Source organism: Eubalaena glacialis, chromosome 1 (assembly GCF_028564815.1).
Source record: "Eubalaena glacialis isolate mEubGla1 chromosome 1, mEubGla1.1.hap2.+ XY, whole genome shotgun sequence".
In the NCBI taxonomy this organism is placed as follows: Eukaryota; Metazoa; Chordata; class Mammalia; order Artiodactyla; family Balaenidae; genus Eubalaena; species Eubalaena glacialis.
The window spans coordinates 88,681,687-88,705,405 of record NC_083716.1 but is presented as its reverse complement, the minus strand read 5'-3'; the positions used below and the strand labels follow the sequence as shown (position 1 = coordinate 88,705,405).

General features: G+C 43.4%; 1 protein-coding gene across 7 annotated transcripts in view; it reads right to left on the bottom strand.

Moving 5' to 3' along the window:
• SIPA1L2 (signal induced proliferation associated 1 like 2) overlaps nucleotides 1–23,719 on the bottom strand; it is a 220,286-nt gene that overhangs the window by 55,204 nt on the left and 141,363 nt on the right. For all 7 annotated transcript variants that reach the window (XR_009699556.1, XM_061182463.1, XM_061182497.1 and 4 more), the window contains exons 5-8: nucleotides 22,814–22,988; nucleotides 18,353–18,456; nucleotides 9,715–9,872; nucleotides 3,466–4,042 (exon numbers count right to left, since the gene is read on the bottom strand). Coding sequence is in view for 6 of the 7 variants with exons in the window: in XM_061182463.1 (XP_061038446.1) it covers nucleotides 3,466–4,042; nucleotides 9,715–9,872; nucleotides 18,353–18,456; nucleotides 22,814–22,988 (1,014 nt within the window). In the remaining variant the exon portion in view is untranslated. The remainder of the gene's footprint in view (nucleotides 1–3,465; nucleotides 4,043–9,714; nucleotides 9,873–18,352; nucleotides 18,457–22,813; nucleotides 22,989–23,719) is intronic.

Here is a 23,719-nt window from a genome sequence, read left to right as displayed (position 1 = left end):
TGACTTGGCTCTTAAGCATATAAATTCCATTGTTCCAGATGGACTGAAGCAACTGAAAACATGTGAAGCCTTTCACCCATCAAGCAATAAAACCTATTAGACAATTTTTTTTTTTTGGTCATACGGTGTGGCTTGTGGAATCTTAGTTCCCCAACCAGGGATGGAACCTGGGCCCCTGCCAGTGATAGCGCTGAGTCCTAACCACTGGACAGCCAGGGAATTCCCCATTAGACAATTTTATTCAACTTAAAAAATGGCCCAATGGTGCAGCAGCTATGGAAAGCAGCACGGCAGTTCCTCAAAAAATTAAAATGGAATTACCATGAGACTCAGCTATTCTACTGCTGGGTATATACCCAACAGAATTTAAAGCAGGGTCTCAAAGAGGTACACCCGGGTATTTGTCTTGGCAGCGTTATTTACAATAGTCAAAAGGTGGAAGTAACTCAAGTGTCCATGGATGGTTGAATGGATATGCAAAGTGTGCCATATACAAACAATGGAGAAAAAAATGGCCCAAAGCCCTTCCAAGCTAACAGTTAGCGCCCTGCCCACAGGATGGGCAGCAGTAGAAGTCAGACTGTTAGGAAAACCTTAAGTGCTCTCTGTGCACCAGCCCTGTGGACATCCTGTTCTAGCCCCTAGGATCCCTCTCCTGGGGACAGCCTGCCCTTGCTCGCTTGGGTGGTGAGGACCATTCAGATCAAACGTGGGCCAGCCAGCGAGCCTCCTTGTTGTCTGTAGACAAGCATCCCACTCGGTGAACTAAAGCACCAATAATTAGTTAATGCCACCCTCAAAAGTGCTTACTGAGAATAGCCCACATGCACTGAAAGAAAAACATGGGTTCATGGAGAATATCATTTGATGACCACGGCATCACTTATTTGTGGGCAGTTGAAAGTTGGGAGGTATCATACCCATATCCCCCAAAGCACAGAGCTAACGTATGAAGTTTCAGTTTTAATAAATGCTCCATTTCCATGAAACACGCTCTGAATACACAGATTCCTATTTAATAAGACCTATGACTGTAAGTACAGCTGTGGGACCGGGGCTGGTTCAGTGCTATCACCGGTGTGGCTGAGGTTACCATGGTTATTACCGCCACGGTGCCCACCCTGCTTATCAGTTTCTTGTAGGCGCACATGACAGTTTGGGGCTTAGGAAAATGGGGAAATGGATTGCTGGTCTTAGTGGTGAAGTTTTGAAAGACTGAAGTTTCCAAAGTTACCAACTGAACTAATTTAAAATTGTTGAAAAGGCACTTCTGTAATATATACAACCTGAATAAATTCTTCCTTCACTTCTTTTTCAGCTTTGTTTCAACTAAGCTCTCCGACCAAAAGCCTACATATGACATGTGCCCAGCCTTCTTTCCAATATGGATGCAATTTTCAGCTGAAATGTAACATCCATATATCAGATTGAAGAGTGAAATGTTTTTCCAAGTCCTACTTGCTCTTATTCTGTCTCTTCCTCTTATTTCTTCCAACCACCTGCCACGTCCTCTACTTTTTGCGATATCTTTCTCACTTCTGTTCCTTACTCCTTAACATTTGCAAAGGCTGAAGGATCATGCTCTCCATTTATTTGGAGTTCCTCACATAATTACTTGGCCTCAATTATCACATGGTGGCCTCCTATCCATGTACCCGGGACTGGCTACATAATCTGTGGAGCCTGGGGCAAAATAGAAATGCAGGCCCTTTAGTCAAAAATTATTGAGAATTTCAAGATGGCAACAGGAGAGTGTTCAACCAAGCCTGGGCTCTTCTGAGAGTAGAACGGCCCTACCTGTCTCTTTAGGGGGGAGCTCTTATTCCCCACCTGTGTCTTTACCTGCATAACAGACACCTTTGATTTCACTTCCCACCACTAGAAAATGCAGCGTTCACCATCTGCCCAGTAGCACCCCTTCCCCATCTCTCCACTACGACAGCTTCATCCTCTTCCTTTCCATTTCTGTTGCTCCTGCCCTGCACCAGCCTTTTGTTCTAACCCCGCAACAGTCTTTGGGTTGGTTTGTTTCCACCATCTCCTGTCACAAGTCATCCGAGACACAGAATATACTTCCTCAAATATATTCCAGATATCAGGCACCTTAGTCACACATTAGCAATATAGTCATTTTTTCTAGGAAAATGGTAGAATGGGGTCCACAGAACAGTGAATGTGTCAGAACCTACGGGACGTGCATTTTGGTGGCTGGTGAAGGGGGTGTGTTTTATGTTGTATCTTCCGGAGCACAAATTATGATGACTCAGTAGGTCTCCTAAAAAGAAGTATTTGCAGTATTACTAAAAGCACAGCGTGTCCTGAGACTCACAGGATAACTCAATTCTCCAGATACGAAAACTGATCACACACTTAATCATCCCTGAATCACATCTCAGCTTGCGCACATACGCCCTCAATGCTGTTGAACACACTGAGGTCCTTTCCTGTAAAGAGCGTCTGCAAATAATGACATTATTTCTCCAAGGCCAGCAGACACTGACATGATTGCATTGTCTCATCTACGTGGTCTGGAATAATAAAAGGTTTATATTTGGTGGGAGGAAAGGGGGCAGGAAATGGGTATAATTTCTCTTTTTCTCATGATCCATATTTGACTAAATCTTCTCTAATTAATGAAATATACATCCCCTTGGGGGGAAGATTTACACATGAAAAATTCTTTTGTCAAAGCACATTTTGTTCTTATATTTCATTTATTCTTAAAATTCTATTGTATATACTCAAACTAAAATCTATATCTTCCTTTGTTAAAATACGAAGTAGAAATACAACTGTTAAATACCACGGACATCATGGTTTTGTACTGAAAATGACAATCTTTTTTATGACTTTTTTCTTAAAGTCTTTCTAACTTAATGGGTAATTCTAAAACCTCTGTGAGAAACTGGCTGCAAGATTAATAACATATTTAATCTGGCAGACTAAACAAAAATACCTGTTGTATAAATATGCAGAGGTGAAGCGGCAAAGAGGGCTTACTCTGACCATCAATATGGTCAACGGTGATTCAGTGCCTATTAGTTTCCCCCTGGGAAGGTACTGTCGTGCCAGTCTCTACAAACAGACATAATATCTAGTAAATTCTTGTCCTTCCTTGAAACACTATGAAAATATATCCCGATGTTTCCTTTGGAAAGTTGGCTTCACTTTTCCTTTCCAATCAATCTGTAATGGGTGTTTCGCCACCATTCATGGATCCAGCAATAGCTCAAAAGGACATAGCATTTAAAATCAAACTCTATAACACAACATTGTTAATCAACTATACTCCAATATAAAATACAAATTTAAAAATTAAAAAAAAATTAAATCAAACTCTACCCCTAAGAAATAGTAATTCACTCCCTAGGTGATGTGATTGGGGTGGAAGTTCCACAGCAGAAGCTACTATGAATCTGGGATTGCAGACCTAAGGATGGTGGATAAACAGAAACCTGTACTTACCCCCAGTCGCTGGACAATTTCCCTGACGTCTTCGGCACAGTTGTCCCCCGAGGACAGAAGGATGCATTCTCCTCGTTCGTAAAACACTTTGATACTCATTAACCCAGATGTCCAGCCAATGACATCCCTGCAGGAACAGTTAAAGACCACGTTCTTGGAATCCTTCTCGATCAGCATGATGAACTCGTTGGAAATCCCAAGGAGACACTCAATGTCCGAGGACTGGCCGAAGTCCCGCGCCACAACGTGCCACGTGATCGCTCCGACGCTGAAGAGGTGGGCGTCCTGCCTGGGCTTTACTTTCTCCTTCTTCTTGGCACCCAGGGTAATGAAGCTGAACTTCGCGGAGGTGTCCACGGTGGCGGTCGTGACGAAGTTCTCCGCCAGGTCCTTCAAGTACTCCTGCCTCGTCCGAGTGGCCATCGCGCGAAACTTCTCTGATTTGTGGGCTGCGTTTTCCGCATTGATTACTTTCGCTAAAAGGAAGTCCCGGAATACTGCTGACTTTGGGAAAGTCACGGCTTTGGGAATTGGTGGACCAAACGGTGGCACATCTTTTGATCTAGAAACTCCAACACTGAGGGAGGAAAAGGAGAAACAAGATGAATCGTGGGGCCGTAATAGTTAGCTTCAGAAATGTGACATACGCCCACACTTTCGACTGAAGCCAGCTACTTCATAGCCTCTTGTTATGCTCATTTCTGGGTATCAAGTTTTTGTTTTTAGCAAAACTTTTCAAACTTAGGAGTTGAGGGGGTGTCATGGGCTGAGTAGTGTCCCTCCAAAATTTGTATGCTGAAGTCCAAAACCCCAGTACCTGGGAACGTGGCTGTGTTTGGAGATCGGGTCTTTAAAGAGATGATTAAGTCAAAATGAGGCCATAAGGGTGGGCCTTAATCCAGTCTAACAGGTGTCCTTACAGAAGGAAACGTGGACACACAGGGAGATACCAGGGATGCACATACACAGAGGAGAGACCATGTGAGGACACAGCAGGAAGACGACCATCTGTAGGCCAAGGAGAGCAGCCTCAGGAAAAACCAAACCTGCCAACTCCTTGATCTTGGACTTCCAGCCTCCGGAACTGTGAGAAATAAATGTCTGTTGTTTAAACTACCAGGTCTGTGGTACTAGTCACGGCTGTGCGAGCTAACTAAGGTAGGGATGATGGGTCAGTAGCCAGCCTGGTGCTCTGCAACTCTGTGGCCGGTCACCACTGACAGACAGTGACACTTTTCAACAGCAGTGAGGTTAGCTCAGCTGGCTATTTGTGATCTCACTGCTATTGGACACGATGATCATGCTTACAGGGCTCAAAGTTTTGAATGTCACTTTTTTTAAGGAAATGCTCACTTGATCACATTTTGAAAATCTAAATGAAGATTTTATAGGAGCAAAGTTTTAAGAGATTCCAGGGACTGAAAAGGTCAAATGTATAGTGATGGCAATAACCATCTTAATACGGCAAAACCAATAATGCTCCCCTGTATCAGACAGAAGCTTTCCTTCTCTCAAATCCTTTTTGAAATGAGTGAATTAATGAATGAGCAAATGAAGGACTGGAGTGAGTGAATGAATGAACCCCACAGCACTCCCCATTTACTGAGCAGCTACTGCAGGCCAAGAATGGGAACCAACCCCACATCTGCCCAGGCTGGTATTTTCTGTGTTGGGATAAACAAAGGAAGCAATCTATGTTTCATCTTCTTCATGGTAGAAAATCCTGAAAGCGGTGATTGAGGAATGAAAGCATTAGGTGTGAATTCCTTTTCTGGAATGTGGCTGGATAGACTCCAAACAGATCACGGTCCCCAGGGCTCTCTCCCCTTTGCTGTAACCTGCACACCCTACAGCAGCGTTCATCATTTCCGGGGAAAGAGCTATAAGGTGGAAGAGGGTCCGGGTGGGGCCTTAGCTGGAGTGAAAGGGGAGGGAAGGACCGCTTCCCTTTGGGACAGAAGACCAAACTCACTCACATGCATGGTAGTAAAGGCGCTAAACCAGAGAGGGAGGTGGGGGGGACTTGACTCATGTCCTCAAGGAAGGTCCTAGAAACATCGTGGAGGTTCAGATGGCTGAGGGGCTGACACCATATATGACCCGTCTTCCCCTCACTACCATCCTTAGGAAGAACTTTCTAGACTGAGTAGGAGTTAACTTGTCCTCGGGTGTTATTTCGTAGAGAGCTGTCCCAAAGCTGCATGTCTGGACTGTGGGTAGCGCAGCCACACCTGCTGCTTCTCTACCGGAAGGATCAACCAGCTCAAGCGGCCTCTCAGTGCACTGGACCCTGCCCTCCCGACACTGGCCATCATCAACTCATGTGATCACCTCTCCCAAACGTGGTTTTCTCTTCCAGTGATGAGCACAGATTCCTGGAAGTATTTTACCCATGGAATGCTGAGGAGGTCACATCCCATTTAACATCTTACAGGATTACTTTTTGCACTTAGCTCTGTGGCTCTCAAGCTACTCTCTGACTACAGCTGGGGTGCCCTTAAGCCAAAGCATCAGGGCGACCTTTTTATATCTAAATGTGTTCCAAGACGGCTCTCACTGTGGAGCTCCAGAGTGGGCAGAGAGAGACATCTGTTAACAGGGCGATTCTTCTCGTCCCAAATTATTAACCCAAATGTCTAACTGGACACCTCCACTACAGTGTACGGTACAGTGCGGCTCGATAAACCACTATCCTACGCATCTCAGATCAAAGCTGTACCAAAAAAAGGAGCAGAATTCAGGCACAGCGGTTACTAGGGTTACTATTACTACTATTACTAGTCCAGGAAAACCATGATAGTCTGAGGATGGGGATCAATTAGAAACCCCTGGTTACAAAAGCTTATATAATCCGTAATTCTTTCAAGCCGAGTTAAGAAGGAATATTCTTTTGCCAGACTGGGATAATTCCCAGTGGGTGGAAACAAGAGTATGTTTTAGAATTTCTTATTTTATCCAAATAACTTGATAGCATTTACTGATGATTTAGACATAAGACCCCTCCACTGAGGGCCACAGTACAAAGATGAGCCTTCCTTCACATGTGCCAGTTAAAGGGTTTTAGGAAAGCAACGTGGGGTACAGCAGATTCCAGGATCCGGTGTTCTTCCTAAGAGTCCAGCTCCACCACTTTCTGAGGGACTCTGGGTCACTTAATCCCTCAGCGCCTCGTCTGTAAAATGGGGGTTAAAACAGTACCATCCTCAAAAGCACACCATGAGGATTAAACAAAATAATGCAGGCTAAGCTATTATTAACCCAACTGTTATCATCACTATTATTGCCACAAAGAATTATCGTTTTCATCATCGATTTAACATTATCATCTAATTTTTTTAAGGAGGGGCTACATAGTAAGTTTTCTAAAATGGAAGTCATCATTTTGTATAGATATTACTTCCCTTTTAATTGACAGTTAGCTACTAAGCCTACAGACAGCAAGAAGTTTACTCATTCAGCTATTAAAGGATGCATTTTGCAAAGAGTTTATCTTGGAAAGCACACAAACACGTAAATCCCTCAGAGTTAGCTCTGCAATGGCTACAACCATTGAAATGAAAGAATCTCGTATAAAGAAACAGGCAATCAGTTAAGTTTGCTTTTTAATAATTTTAGACTAAAATGACATAACATGGAGCTTTGTGGATGTTGCCCCATTATTTCTTTCTAGGTTCAAGTGGCCCCAGCATCACCGAGAGAGAGCCCTGCTGTATCCAGGGGCCATGCCTCAGACTTCTCTGGAAGGTGGGAGCCTGCTCTTTCACACTCTGGACGCGTGCCCTAGTTAGCAGCACGCTTTTATCAGAGGAGGGCATCTCGCCCCAGCAGTCTGTCTGGACCACGCCTCTGAGCTACGTGGTACTTGCAGATCATGATCCGCCAGAACTCACTGCCACTCAGCACCTGTGCAAAGCTCATGGAATGAACGATGCACAGGGGTCACAGGGGCGTGTGCGACCCACCCAGGCTTCTATAAATAACGCACCCGTGATTAAGACAGAGCAACCTAGAAAACAGCAGACCTGGACTATATTTTATCAGTTCCTTGGAAATTATTTTAATGAATTTATTCTGTGACTGGTATGTTTTGAGGAAATCATAGGAAACAGACCTATGAGGTGTTTCTGGAAAACCTGGGCACTGTAACCTTATTCCCTGTGACAGAGTAAACACATCTTCATAAAAATGTCATGGAATTGATTTGACTAGTTTTCCAGAAGATTACGATCGATTCTTTGAAGGACACTCATGAGGTGGGAAGTGTGATCATTATGAATGTGTATGAGGCACTTCCAAAACCTAGAGGCACTCCACTGCTTTACATTTGAATCTCATTAGGAAATGATAACTTAGCGATAGCAACGTGCTATCTTAAAAGGCAATGACCCCATCTTTGAACCATTTGTACAAGCTGGTTTCTACCACAGAAAACATAATGCAAGCCACTTTGCTGATAGGTAAGATCTATATCAAAAGCATCCCTCCCCGGTAATTTAATTAAACACAGAAAACCCAAAAGAAATAAAAATAAAAAGGTATTACTTATCCTTAAGATCTTTTGTGCTAATCAACCACCCTCATGATAGAAGCATAAACTAAAGATAGAAAGTAATTAAAAATACTTGATTTGACCTAAGAATAGCAGCCTGTAAAATAACACCAAATACGATCAAGCCCTAGGCTTACGTTCCCAATCCATTAGGAAGGCTCATTTAAGATTACTCTTCATAATTACCATTCATCAGGGGAGATCCCAGAAGAATAAGCCGACTGAACATGTTGGCACCAACGTTACCTGTTTTAAGCGTATCGTTTATACAGACTAATGTCCTTTTTTTTCAAATATCACTTTTTTTTTTTTAATAAAAAGTCGTTCTGAGCATTCAGGCCAGGGGTCTTGAACTGAGGTGCATACAAGGGTCACCATGGGGGGAAATCATGCAGATGGGGAGAGCATGGGGTGGGGATGCAAGCTGGCGACACCATGCACACAGGCCAGTCTCCTTGCCCCTAGGAGGGCGCAGCTGCAGTTCACAGGCCCCTCTGCCCCCTCACACGTGCCCAGGCCTGGGCCCCATCCAGGCCCGGGAGGCAGCTCAACCGGTAACCACTGCTTTAAGATGAGTGCCAGGAACTCTAACAGGTGTTCTGCATAATTCCTGCTATTCATTCCTCATAACTACATATTGAAGTCGGTACTATTACCCCCAGTTTTCAGAAAAGGAAATGAAGGCTCCAAAAAGTAAGCTAACTCGTTACAAAGTGCCATGAGGGGGCAGGAGAGCGGGATTCTCACTCAAGTCAGAGACCGGCTCTTTCACCGACACCCCACAGGGCAGGAGCCTTCGGTGACAGCTGTTTCCTAAGGAAGAGCACGGGTAGAGGAAGGGCGGGCCTTGTCAGTCTCGGGATTCCGAGGCACCTGGATGGCCTTTTGAAATCACCAAAGCGAGTGTCAAACCCCTATCTCGACATGCCACCACACCACCGTGTGCGTGTTTCCAAGCTCTTAGACGGGAAGAAACATTTTACCACCAGAATGCATTTCTTTCAGGGAAGCACTGAAATGGCCAGATCCTCCACCTCCGAGGCTGCTATTAATCAAGCGACGGTCTGGCAGGGACTGGAGGAAGTCTTTAACATTGAGGAAAGGTGAAACCTAGAACTGCAAACCGCTAGGAATTTCACCTTTTCAAAATGGGAAGAAGGCAATTATTTCTTACAGAAAGTACCTGAGTGTAAGACTTCTCTGGTGGCGCAGCGGTTAAGAATCCGCCTGCCAATGCAGGGGACACGGGTTCGATCCCTGGTCCAGGAAGATCCCACATGCCGCGGAGCAACTAAGCCCGTGCGCCACAACTACTGAGCCTGCGCTCTAGAGCCCGCGAGCCACAACTACTGAAGCCCGCACGCCTAGAGCCTGTGCTCCACAACAAGAGAAGCCACCGCAATAAGAAGCCCGCGCACCGCAACGAAGAGTAGCCCCCGCTCGCCGCAACTAGAGAAAGCCCGCGCACAGCAACGAAGACCCAACGCAGCCAAAAATAAAATGAAAGAAAAGAAAGAAAAGAAAAGAAAGAAAAAGAAAGAAAGAAAGTGCCTGAGTGAAGACCGTGGGAAATATAATTAGAAAAAAAAAGAGGATAATTATGGGCATAGAAATAATAATTGGAAAACTAACTGGAAGACATTTTGGGGAACGAGGTCCTGTTGGAACAACCCTGGGAGCACGAAACGCCAGGGACTCACCTGTAACACACATTTTCAGTGCATGGATTATGCACTTTGACTATGACGAAGACATGTTGAAAGTGGGACCGGATGCTTTTTGGAGTAAAAGGAAGTGCTCCGGGCTCTTGGAAGACAATGGTCACGATGTCATTTCCTATATGCCTTTTCCTCAGGAGCTGCAGTCAGGAAAGTGAACACACACACACACACAGAGTTACAGACACAGTTTTCTGTAAAAACAAGATACGTAAATGTATAGAGTTCACTCAGCATTCAATTTCAAGGAGTTTTTCTAGAAAAGCAGAGTCATCCTTTGGAAGCTAGGGCTCCTTGACATGGCTGCGTCCAAAGACCTATGGAGAGAAAAGCCTCAATATTTAAGTTCATCTTTTGCTTTGAAATGCAACTGGTGTTCTCTCTCCTTTTCATCTTTATCATTTTTTGCCCTGAAATAACAGCACATTAGAGCTAAAATCGCTTTAAGGAATCTTGTAGGTTAAGCTCTTCGACTTAAAAGGAGGAGACGGCAGAGCGTCCAAGGGAAGGTACAGTGGCTGAAAGTCCTGCACTAGGGTGTCAGGGGCTTAAATGACACGTGCATTTCTGCAACAAAAATACAGAAGACTTATTTTGGCGGCTGATATATTCAAGCTAATTAACTGAAATCTAGCCTTTTCAATGTATTTCGGGAACACAGAATTCCACCAGATTAACAGTTGGAAAACGCAATAAATTACAAATGCATCAGGAGAGAAGGAACCCCAGGGCAGTAACACCTGAACCCCTTTACTTGCGATGTTCCTTCTGCCAAGAATGCCCCCCTTCACCCCAAGTCTCTCCTAGACCACTCAGGTCTCTGCTGAGCTACCAGCACACTGGAAAGAATGTCCTTGGAGGGACTGCACAGGCCCTGCACCCATACCCCAGGCCCATGGCGACCACATTAGTTGTCGTGTCCTACTCTAAGTCTTGGTTTACTTCTCCTGCATCAGGTCATAATCATCAGGAGGGCAGGAGATGTATCTCGTTGACTTTTGGTTTCCCAGTTTCTAATGGCCTGCCCAGGACACAGCAGACACCCACACACACACTGGCTAAGTGAATAAACAAACGTTACAAATACACAATCACAGCCACGTAACACTGCGCAATAAAATTGTGACCCACTCTGAATACACACCAACAAATCCGTACACTCCGTAAGCTTATGCACCTAAAGCCATGAGGGTCTGTGCTCACAGAGTCTGCGGTCCTCAGTTTTCATAGAGACAGTAATCCTTACATGAGTTGGTGATGTCACTGCAGGAACGGGGTAATCTCAGGTAGTAAATCTCTCTTTACGAGCAGTAACAGAGGCAACAAGCTCGCGCTTAAATTTATTTGGCACTTACAGAACATACTTCACTGTAAAGAGGGTTAATTTCAACTTTTAAAACCTTTTAAACCCAGATACAAAAAGGATTTCATTGTCAGGGCCCTGACTTGTGATTTAGCATGATAAAAGGCCTAGAAAAGTGGGAACCAAATGTCCATTCTTCCAGAGTTCCCTACTATGGGCCAGTTCAATCGCTGATTCATATGCTGGAGAACCCCTATTTAAATCCCCATGGTTAAAGTTATAAACACACAAAAATTGTTTTACTGCCTGAGTGAAGTTTTGAAAGCTATATTAATATCCATTAATGAGCCAGCTGTCGTTTTAAAAATGTTTGCTAGATATTTAAGTAAAAGGTGACATTTTAAGATGCACGTAAAAAAATCAGTAGCCAACTAGTCATATATTCACTGTGTTACTATTTACCCAGCCTATAGTGGACACAGATGTTAACCACAATAAACATTTCATGAAAAGAAAAGAAAAGAAAACAAGGCAGGGACATGAATCTAAAACAAGCATCACGGGACTTCCCCGGTGGTCCAGTGGTTACGACTCCGCGCTTCCACTGCAGGGGGCGGGGGTTTGATCCCCGGTCCGGGAACTAAGATCCTGCAAGCTGCACAGCGCGGCCAAAAAAATAAATAAAAAAATAAAACAAGCATCATGACAGGCTGAAAACTGTACGAGGCTAAGATATATTCTTCCCTCGTTTCCGCAATAACTGAAATACATGATTCACATGTACTGTAACAGGACAACAAAATTCAGGAACAAATGAAAAATTAAAAGAAAAACTGAAATACCTAACAATGTGTTCAATGTATTTGCTGAGCACGAACACAATGGCTTATACTGTACTTTCCTCTATATCCTTGAAACGCGGGAATTCTCGATCTCCTTGAAACACGGGAATTCTCAGACTGATGAGAAAATGGAGCTTGCAGTGGCCAAGGCCACGTATGGAATCCCGGGCCCCTCCTTCCCCAGTGACTAGGGCATCCGCTGGCCACCCTCCTGGTTAACCTCAGAGGGCAGCCCAGCCTCACTAGTCAGTGAAATGTGGACAGCTATTCCTACCCATTTCTCTTGCTCCTGAAGGAAGACCATGCGTCCAGTTCTACACTTCACCATGGGAATATTTAAAGCGCAAGTTAAAGGAAACTTTAAGGCTAGTTACCTTGATGACGTGCCAACCCGCCTTTGCCCCTTTCTAAGCATATTCTTTTGCTTTGTAAAATGGGCTAGAAATAGTTTTAAAATTCTAGTTAATTTAACCACGGTCACAAAATGCACTTTGTAGAAAAAGTGCAGGGGAGGGTGGGGAACAAGGAGATTCATTAAGAAGAGGAAAATAAAATCTCAAGCTCTCTGTAGGGAATAAACGAAGAAAAATGAACACCTGGCCCATCAATAGGATATCTGAATCTTTTTAGAGACTAAAGAAATACAGCATCTGGCAGGTTCACGGAAACATTATTCATTGTCAGACATTCAATAACCTAAGTAATTCTTGGGCTTCTTATATAAAGGTTAGGGTTCTCTTCAGCAGTTAGTTATGTCTTGTTCTAACTCGTCAATGAAATTCTGTAGAAGTCGACTCCAGAAATGGAAGGGGAAAGGGCATGGCAGCCCATAAACCAGGGCGGCCCAGCAAGACAGCAAGGCAAGTTCCTGGTCACCAAGACGCCGCCGGTGCTATTTCGGGGATTAAGGAACGACGTCTTTTAAGCCTTTCTAGACACGAGAAGCTCCTAACACTTCTTCAGTGCCAAGAGGGCCAACTCAAGAGTCTTCAACCGCGTGAGTGAGTTAATAAATATTGTATTAGATTTACATAGTCAATTCTGCTAACTTCCCAACACTTGATTCAAGCTGTGAGCCAGGAATAAGCTCTTGGTATGACAAGGAAAGTGAAAATGTGATTCTTCACCCAATTCCCTGACAAAAAGCATACAGATGCTACAGAAATAGCAACCTGTGGGTTTATCTTCAATTCCTTAAACACACTTCAGGGTTTCACAGGTCCAGTTTTAACTTGGTGCAAGAACCGAAAGCAAGTGAAAACAACCAACCTCCAGGCAGCTGCATATGCATTGAAAATGGCATAAAGTTGAACCTGGTTAGATCTACCAGCCTCTACGCAAATAGGTTCATTTGTTAAATTCTTTTTAAAAAAAACCTGGGAAGGTTAAAAAAAAAAAAGCATGTTGCACCTAATTCTGGAGGAGAGGGGGAAAGAGGCTGCACCGTAAGAAGATGTGATGTGTCTGGGATGTGGTTCAGAAGAAGTCTCTCAGGGTCAGTGATGAGAAAGCTTAATTTGAAACTGGAGAAGGTGGATCTCCAGAGAGAGGTTCTTGTCTTAAGAAGCAAACATGTGAAAATGAGCATGATCTCAAAGAGAAAACTGCATCGTTTAACGATTACAAGTTCTGAAATTCAAAAAGATGAGTTCAGAAGTGAGGAAAAAAATTAAATGTATCCCGTTTTGAAAAAACAATCATAAATTCTGGATCTCAGTCCTTGGGGTATCGTCTGAAAGTCCCAGCGGTAGGAGCAGGGCTGACAAAGACTGGTCTGTCCCGATCCTTCCCGCAGTCTGACCCCGTCACCCCCCTCCCCTTCTGGACAGCCACCCTCTGTCCCTGCAACACGCCCACCTGTCTCTGCAGCAGGCACCTTGCGTCTGCCAACCCTTGCTTAGAAAGTGTCTCCCCTTTACACGGAGCGCTGGCTTCTCCTCCTTCAGGGACTGTCCTAATTTTGCACGCTTGCACACAGAACACACACAAACACACATGCATGCACACCACACAGCCCCTCGTACTCTCTGTACTCAAAAGAGCATGTACTAGTGGTCAGAATTTTGCTCTCATTTTTAAGAGACATCTATAAAGTTTCCTGTATAAAGACACAGAAAAAGTGAACATAGAATAGTAGTCTGACTAACAAGAAAGAGGGGGAAACCTACACACATTACCACATAAATACAAAAGATCTTGCCTCCTTTGCTTCCACAAAAAAGTGACCACTAATTAACCACTCTGATCTCAGATCAGCAAGAAGAGGTCAAATTTAATCACCATTTCAAAGATGCATTGCTGATTTACCATTCTATATAACCAATATAAAAATATTATATAAAATATTTTACCAATGGCAAGAGTAAATGTACAAAGCAGCTAAGCAAGACTGAATATTCTGGAAATGGAGAAAGAGAAATAAACCAAGAATGCGGATTTTTAATGATTTAATAACAAAGTGAAGATAAGAAAGGATTATGACGATACAAATATTTCTCTTCTGAAACTGGGCAACACCAGCCCCTTTTCAAAGCAATAATTCTTATTATCTGGTATAAGTATACATTCTTCTTTCTGGCCTGGGAATAAAGCTAATCATGGAAAGCTGAATACGCCTTTTATGCTTCCAAAATACTCCAGATTACTATTTATAGGTAAACCCAAGAGCAGTCAGGACCTGGCTGTAGAGCACTTAATGAGGTAGATTCCTCCAATATTTAAATGGTTTCTCAGCTGTACCAATTAGGGACTTACAGAAGTATGTACACAAACCTTTTACGGCAAGGGCTGACCATCTGTCTAAATTATATGGAGAAGGGGTTCCAGCCTAGCCTAACAAACTCTGTCCCTATTTCCTCTGTAGATGTCAAGCCCACCCCTAGGCTAAGACCAGGATTCTTCAGATGGAATCTCAGAAGCCCAGGGGTTTTGTCTTTTTCCTTAGGGACCTCCATGGAGCTCGGAAACCCCTTCCAAGCAGGGCAGTTCTAACATTACACGTGCATTCACACACACAAAAAAGTTTACTGTGTGCCAGAAGCCATGCTACCTTCATCTGTTTATATACTTAGTTTGTCTCTGCCAAAGTGAAGTCTGAAGCTAATTTGTGGGGTTCTTTCCACTGATAACATCCCATGATGGCTTAACTACAATCTGTCTATAGGACAAGCAGGAGGGAAGCACCCAGGGGAGACAGCCCTGGGAAAAGTGGATTGACTGCCAAGCAGACCCAGAGAGAGACCTGGGGGATTTGACTGAAGAGGGAAAACACTCCAAGAACGGGCTTCCTTATCTGCCTAGGTTTTCTTTGTGAGAGTCCAGACATTCCAAAGATTGAACTCTCTTGCAACTGTCATGAACTCTCTAAAGACTTCTAATACATCTTGGAATCAGCTTTCAGCTTGATTTATTATAAGAACAAACACAAGAAATTGTATCTGAGGTGGATGCGTCTGGAACAGTGAAATAGTCACAAATACCACGGGGCTAATGAGGCCAAAGTCAGAGGCACATTTCACGTACAGACCAGTTAACTTTGCTAAGTTCTGTGGCCTCAAACTGCAGTCATCAACCCGGATGGTCACTTCAGACACTTACGCCCTTGGTATTACCATAATCTGTGGGCTTGGGTGGGGTGGGTGAGAGAGATGGCAAAGTAGCACAACCCACAACAAGTTCGGAAAGTCTGTGTTCCAAGACTGCACAGTGCCATCACTGATCTATGACCAGAATATTATGATCATGATTAGCAAAGTATTAAATGTCAAAGTAAAAATGATTTTCTGAAATTATTGATAAATTAGTCCCTTCCTTTCTTAACTATTCAGGCTTTAGCTTTTCATGATAGGTCTTTAGGACTGGGAACAGGAAGATAAAATGCAGATTAAGTCATCTAAAATACTTGTCCTCTATATCTCATAAGTTATAAATTATAATAACACCTAAAACTTACTGAGCACACTCTGTGCCAGGCACGATTTTGAGTGCTTTATACATATTAACTCACCTAATTCTAACTACCATCTAAGAAAGGTTCATTCATTCATTCATTCAACAAACGTTAACTGACTGCTCTCCACGTTCTGGGCAGTGGTCCTGTGTGCATACGACACTCAGTGAAGAAAGAGGTAAAAGTCTCTACTTCCAGTGATAAAGGAAAATAAAGCATAGACAATTGTGCCCAAGGTCACAAAGCTAAGTAGCTGAGATTCATATCCAGGAAGTGTGGTTCTAGAATTCTTGCTCTTAAGAACTACATTTTTCTGCTGAAGCTTTTTTCCAACCTAGAAGGAGGAAGCCTCAAAGAAGGCCCTAGAATCACGGAATTCTAACACTAAGAGGGAGATGTGATGCATCATCTTGTCCAAATACGCTCAGGTGTGCCACACCTGCCCACTTCCAAACCCTTGGAAGGTATCTCAAAAATACAGCATTCCTCCTGCCTGAGCCTCGGTGTAGAATTCTTCCTTCTCAGTACAGGGCTCCAAGCACCCACTGTTGGCCACCTAGACCACATCCTCATTATATAATTATCAAATTTCTTGAGAGACTAAGCATCTTTTCCAAGGCCACAAGGCAAATGACTGACTACAATAAGTTCAGAATACAAGTCCAATGACTCTTATCCCCCTTCCTACACTCACCCCTTTTATATTGTGACTACTCGCCTACATCCTACGTTGAGTATATAGATTTCCCAATGAAACACATATAAGATCGTATATATTCTACATATAGTAAGAGCAACTAAAAAAGCAAAACAAGCAGTTTTCTACCTCTAACGCATTGGCATAACACTCAATGCCATGGATTCTCACTCAAGTTAAAAAAGAAAAACAAAAATGGAACCAACAAGTCTTTAGGCTACGGAGTTTGTAATATACAATCTCAATGTACAGGGATTTCTTTTTTTTTAATCTCCCGTTTGGGAAGTTGAAAAGACCCACGTACCTCACTCCCCACCCCCATCCTTCCATCCACGTTTTTGCGTGTAGGACTTTTCGGGGAGAGTTTCAGTGAAAGAAACTCTGGTACAAAGAACTCATTAAACCACACTTTTAATTACTGTTCAATAAAAAGGGGACGGGGGAAGCCAGTTTTGAGTTCTGGTAACAGCAAAGTCAAGGGACTTCGAAATTCCAGAGGTTGCCCTCTGAGAAACAATGCACTGGATTCGGTTTGGAGTCCAGTGACTCAGGTTAATTGGGGAGCTGGCAGGGCCTTGTGGTTTGAATGCTCCATGAGTGGGGTCCAAAGGCACTGGTTCTATTTCCACTAACGTACTGACAGAGTCTCTGGGCCTGAGTCAGCCCTATCAGGTTTCTCAACAACAACTCACCCAGAGTTTAATTACTGGATGATTGCAAAAGTATCTGCAGGACAACTGCATGGTCTAAAATGGAGCATCTTAATATCGAGTGAGTCTATATGGCATTATTCCAAATAAATGTTTGAAGAGCTAGAAATCCTTTAGTTTAAAACATGTGTCAAATTCATACGTGTGATCTAGGGATTGTAACTCCATGTCATAGAAGACATACAGACATGTGATCAAAAGACAGATCCTCTGAAGGTAATGGGCAGAACTCTGATTACTAGAAAACCCTGTAGAAAATACAGCAAGGACAAGGGATTGAAGTTAAGTATTAGGTAGAAAAAACCCATCTAGCAATTACCACGAGAAGAGGAATAAACAGAGGAGCTATAGCCCCAAATGTGACAAGCCGGGCTGGGGGTCAGGGGCCTCTTCTTCCTCCCGGCTGTGGGATCTAAGGTGGTTCGTCCCACCTGGGAACAGGGCAAGTGGCCTCGCTGGAAAAATGCACCCCTTGACTACCTTCATTGAATTTCATGAGCATTCAGAAAAAAAGTAAAAAAGAAAGACAAAGTTCTCTGCAACAATTAAGTTTCATTCACATGACAAATGCTTATTGAACAACTACTATGTGGTCCCTGGTGCTTTAATTTAGAGCAAAGGAGTGCGGTTACGCGACATCAGCAAAATTAAGTTTTCTAAGCATGGAAACAAACCTTGCTTTAACTCTGGATTCACCCCAAATGTAATCAAACCCCTATAATTAAAGAACGCCACGAGTGAGTTACAAGATTCTTTCTTACAATATTTTCTAGAAGTTATCTACCCACACGCAGAAACCGAAGCTCAGGTTACGTTAGTTGACTTCTTCTGTAATTAATACAGTTGACACTGCCTCCCATTAAGATTTTGCCTGGCAAGCAATCCAGGTGAGTGTGGAAGAGTTTCTAAGTTCTGTAAGAAAAGAGTGCAATAAAACTTGTGCCATAATAATCCCTTTAAAGCCCAAATACTCCCAGATGATAAAAGAGTCAAAGGCTATTAATGCCATTCAAAGAAAAAAACCTACTGATTCTTTGCAAATTCGAAATACACTGATACCATCGAAGGGCTGCCCTCGGAGGTGGCATCTGTTGCGAGGGGGGTGGGAGGAGGCCTTACCTGCTGCCTGTTGTTGGGCGTGTGTGGAAGCATGGTACACACGTGGAACATGAGCTCGTAGTCTTTGTACGTCGTGTACAGGGAATGCGTTCCTGTAGAATCAGCTGAAAACAAAGATTAATTGCAAGAACAAGTGAGGCCGCTGCAGATTAGCAATTCAACACTTAGAAGGTCATTATTACAAAAGGCAATTCAACCGAAAAGAACAGACCTCCCAACTCTAAAGGACCAGTGTCTTGGGGGTGGCCCCGCTCTCTCACTAGGCCCTGTTTCTACCACTTTCCAGCCCACGCCTGCGGCCTGAGTTTTCTCCTCATCTGCTCTCACCCAGGCGCTTTCTACTGAACGCGTGGTTTCCCCTCTCTTTTCTTCTACACTCTTGCCTTCGCAGTGCTAACTTAGATGACCCACATGAGCCATGGGCGAGACGCTGCTGCCCCAAGAAGTACAGGTGAGCACGGGAGGAGGAGTTGTGGCCTGGTGCCGGTCTGGGTGCAATTATTAGACAGGGCTGAGCTAACCAGAAGTTATCCTTGCCCCATCGTGTGTGTGTGCGCGTGTGTGTGCGCGTGTTTACAGTTAATTATCAGTTATTCTTGGGCACTTGACCCTCCAGAACCCAGAAAAATGAAACAGGATTGACTTCATATGGAAATGGGAACGAAAGATGTTAGGGATTTCTTCCCTGAATGATGGAAGTAATTTTCTTCTCTTTCTGACAGGCAATGCGATGATGCAGTCATATGATTAAGACCAGGAAGGATGAATGTGATCTCTTACTGCATATTATGCACTGATACATGTTAAAAAAACTATGACATCTGAATCCCTGTTAATCATACAGCTATTCATCTTTTGAAAAGCAGAATGATTCTGTGCAAATTCGAAACCCATCTGTATTATCAACAGATTACCTCACTGAGAGTTTCAGACACCCAAACCAACAGTGACTATAAAACGTTTAAGTAATAATTTTAGGACGGGGGTTTGAACCACTTTGCATATGGATAAAGACAAAAAGATAAATAGAAATTAAGATGTAAACAGAACTCAAGATTGCCCTTCTCAAGCCTTGATCTATATACAGGTTTATCTTCTACCTTTTAAACAACAATAAAGAATACTGTTCAATAGTATTGAAAACAAAGTTTATTCCATTGTGTTTGTTGGGGGAACTCTAAGTAGTGATCTTGGGCTCACCTTATTTTAATCTGAAAATTAAAATTTTTACTTTAAAAACATTAAAACACTTAACCTTCACGGGCATTTATTATTTTCTTTCTAAATCATGCAACATATTCTTATTTCCAACATTTATATCCAACTCAGAAATAGTCCTGGAAATCCTCTAGAAAAAAGTATTGCATACAGTTTTGTGCTGAAAGGTACTCACAGAAGGAAATTTCATGCGTAAGGGGAGTATGTAGAATGTTTATCTACGGATACTGATAAATCAACTTGCAGATGGTCAGAGAGGATATTCATCTAATAAGCTCTATATTATCCAGCCCCCATTTTCTCTTTTAACTATTCATTAAATGCATATTTGTTATTTTTCTTAGGACTTCCTAGAGAGTAATCTTCCATTTCAACCGTCTTGTCTCAGGACCTTAAGGGTGAACGTGGCTTTGGAAGGGAGCAGGCCAGTCGTGAGGGAATGACAACTGTTCCTCCCACGAAGAAATAACACGGAAGGTCAGAGGATGGACTAACCCTGCAGGTTCAGTGACTCCCCTCACAACACTGTTACTATGATGCTTAAAATTCAGTAAGAGAAATGCCGACAGATATTTCACAGTCTGGTCAATGGGCTTCAGATTCAGGAAATCATAATGAAAGAAGAAAAATGCACTTTTAGGGGGAAGGGGGAGAAACACTCTCAAAAATGTGGTCATAATTTGTCTATCCCAAGTAGTACTAAAGGACCAATTTCTAAAATTAAGTAGTCAATATTTTCAAAGTTTTTATTTTAAACATCAGAAGGGTAATGCAAAAGGTCAACTCAAGCTTGTTCAAGGGTTTGCTGCAAATATTTCTGTTCAAAGAGAGATACAGGGGGGCTTTCCTGGTGGCGCAGTGGTTAAGAATCCGCCTGCCAATGCAGGGGACACGGGTTCGAGCCCTGGTCCGAGAAGTTCCCACATGCCGTGGAGCAACTAAGCCCGTGCACCACAACTACTGAGCCTGCACTCTAGAGTCCGTGAGCCGCAACTACTGAGCCCGCGTGCCACAACTACTGAAGCCCACATGCCTAGAGTCTATGCTCTGCAACAAGAGAAGCCACCGCAGTGAGAAGCCCGCGCACCGCAACGAAGAGTAGCCCCCGCTTGCCGCAAATAGAGAAAGCCCGCGCACAGCAACGAAGACCCAACGCAGCCAAAAATAAATAAATGAATTTATTTAAAAAAAAAAGAGAGAGAGATACAGGGCCATCATGGCAGTCTCCGGTTTTATCATTCTCTGCAGCCAACCAAAGAAAGGCCGGCCACGGCCTGAGGGGTCTATACTCCACTGGTTAGCAGAGCACCTTAGCGGCTCACAGCGCCTCTGTTCCTACCCCATTTCATTCTGTACTTAAGAGAGGAACAACCCATTTTAAAGCTGGAAGGGACATCTCAGATACTCTAGCCTGAAACTCTGACTTTTCTTTGTGAAGAAAATGAGGCCCAGATTTGCCCAAGGTCCTGCGGGCAGGCAGAATGAAAACTGCAACACGACTCTCCTGTATTTAATAAGGAAAGTATTTTTTTTTGCCCACTGCACGAAAGACATACTTTTTATTTGACCACTCCATGAAACATAATTCTTAGAAACCGCCTCTCTAAAGGCATGCCATGATTTCTTTGCATCTCACAGAAGGTCTTGCTCATAAAAATAAAAGACTTGCTGATTATTAGAATCAACACATCAAAATCTTGTTCCGATGTTATCATTTCCTTGCACTAAAGTACTTAGCACTACCTCTGTGATGTATTAAAGACATCTCTTAGGTCATCAAAACTCAAAGCTGATGTCAATTCTATATGTAGGAAAATATCTGCATTACCTCTGTTGTAGTTTTATAGAAAGTACAGCTCAGAAGCTCTTAAAATGCTTCCCCAATCCACCCCACAGCAGAGGGACGGCAGGCATGCATAGCAATGAGTCCACGTTGGCAGTGGTTCTCCTGGAAGGACGTCCCTAAGGGTGGCACGCCAGCACCTCTAGGGGGTATGTGGCGGTCTGTGGGTAAGGGGAGTTTGCACAGGAAACAGAGGAGAAAATCAGAAAAGGTCTCACTGATCCTTCTTAAAAGCTGTGGATATTTGCAATGGCTGTCACAAATTATTTTCTAACCTTAACATTTCTGCGGCATGAGCAATACACATTCAGCCTAATAGTCAAACTCCAACCTTGGCGTGTGTGGAGGACACACAGGGCCCGCATGTGAGCCAACACCGTGTCCAGGTCTTGCGATCTATCCTCTAAGGGTAACTTTCAAAAACAGATCAAAACCCCAGAACTGATGACAGGCCATGCGCACTAAGAGTGGCACCGTCGGCGATCCAGGCAAGTATCTCTGATGGTCCCAAGGTGAGCGGGCCAAGGGGCTGCAGGGGCTCAGGTGGCCTCCATGCCAACCCTGGCTCGGCCACACGTTGCCCCTCCCCAAGGGAAAAGTTCCCACCGGCCCCTCCTCTAGGGCTGGATGCCCTCCCAGGTGCTCCAAGTTCAGAATCTATATGCTCATCCTTCATTAAAAGAGCAAGCGATTAATCGCTTGACAATAAGCAGAATTTCCCCAGATACACAAAATTACTCTGCCTGGTATTTTTAGGTGTGCTGAGAGCAACGAAATAACAACACAAATACGAAGGTGAAATGCTTAGAGTTTATCAGAACCATAAGGAACACGATTGCCTACATGAAGAGACAAGACAAATTCACACATCCTAGGAGGGCACCCACAGGTGCCCCGCTTGAGGGGACCTGACTAAGGTTCTTGGGAAGCAGGATGTGTCAGCTTTTTCATCACTGCTTCAGCTCCCCAGGTAACATCGTGAAAACGGAAACGAGCAAGATAAGGCCGTGAGCACGGCCTGAGTGGATGTGGGGATGTTTAGACTTTCAGAAATGAATGCAGGGCTCATCCTTGCTGCAGTGGGAAAGGGTGTGATGGACAGGTGAGGTGAAAAGAAAGAAGAACATATTAAAAGATTATTCACCAAACACCGGGGAATCTCTGGTCTTGTTACACAGGAACAAGAATTGACCCTCTGAGCTTATGTGAGACACAGAGCTCTTGAGAAATGCTCCCCCTCTGCTCATCTGAGGAAATCTCAACTCCATCCCAAATAAGCCGGCTCGGCCGCTGCAGGGGGTCAAGAAGGGGAGGGCTCGGGATCGCTAGCTTAGATGTCCGCGGTGTGCCTACCTTTGGAGCATTAAATCTGTGCACACACAAGCACGTCTGAAGCTTACTTTTATTGTCCAGCTGAGCCCGGTATTTACTAAATCCTTTCAGCCGCACCCTCTGGCCCAGCAGATCAAGGAATTCTTCAAAAGCTGGTCCGGCCGTCTCGTTGTTGTACATTTCCTCTTCGGTGCTCTGGCCGGCTCTGCAATACAGGATCCCGATCTTGTGCTGAAAGCTCAGCTGAAATGGGGCAGAAAGGGAATTACTCGGCACAAAGTATCAGACAAGGACACCTGAAACTAACCAACACTGTAAATCAACTATATTCCAATATAAAATAAAAATCAAATTAAAAAATAAAATGAAAACAGAAAGTATCAGATGAGCTAACTTCCAGTAAAATTAAAATGATAGGAGCTGAGAATTCTGTTCTCAGGAAAGCTTGTCAGGACAATTCCCATAAGCTAAGAAGCAAAAGAATAAGCAGCTGTCATTGTACACAACACTCCAAATACATAACAAACCCAGAAACCCGAAAATAACAGCTGGAGAAACGTCAGACACCCTAAGAAATATAATGAATGGCCTTGCCCATGTGGGAGCTGCCAGGTTTCCAAAATGGAGAGCCAGGTTCAAGCATTTATTTAAAAATACAACTGTGGAAATATTGAATCTTATACCCTCTATATTAGTCATGAGCATTATCTTCCAAGTTAGAAAGAAAAAAAGGCTGCACACTTTAAAAAGTTTTCCCTCTCTGGTTCCTAATGCTTTTTTGTTGTCGTTATTTGAACATTCATGGAAATATGAAAGACTGTAATTAAAAAAAACAAATCAAATTCAGGTCTGGTAAGGAAATTGTGATATATGTATAGTGATAGAATAATGTTTTGTTTCCATAAAAGTAACTCTGACTGAACAATTACCGTCATTTCTACATTTTTGAATGTCTTGAAAATATCTGCTAAATA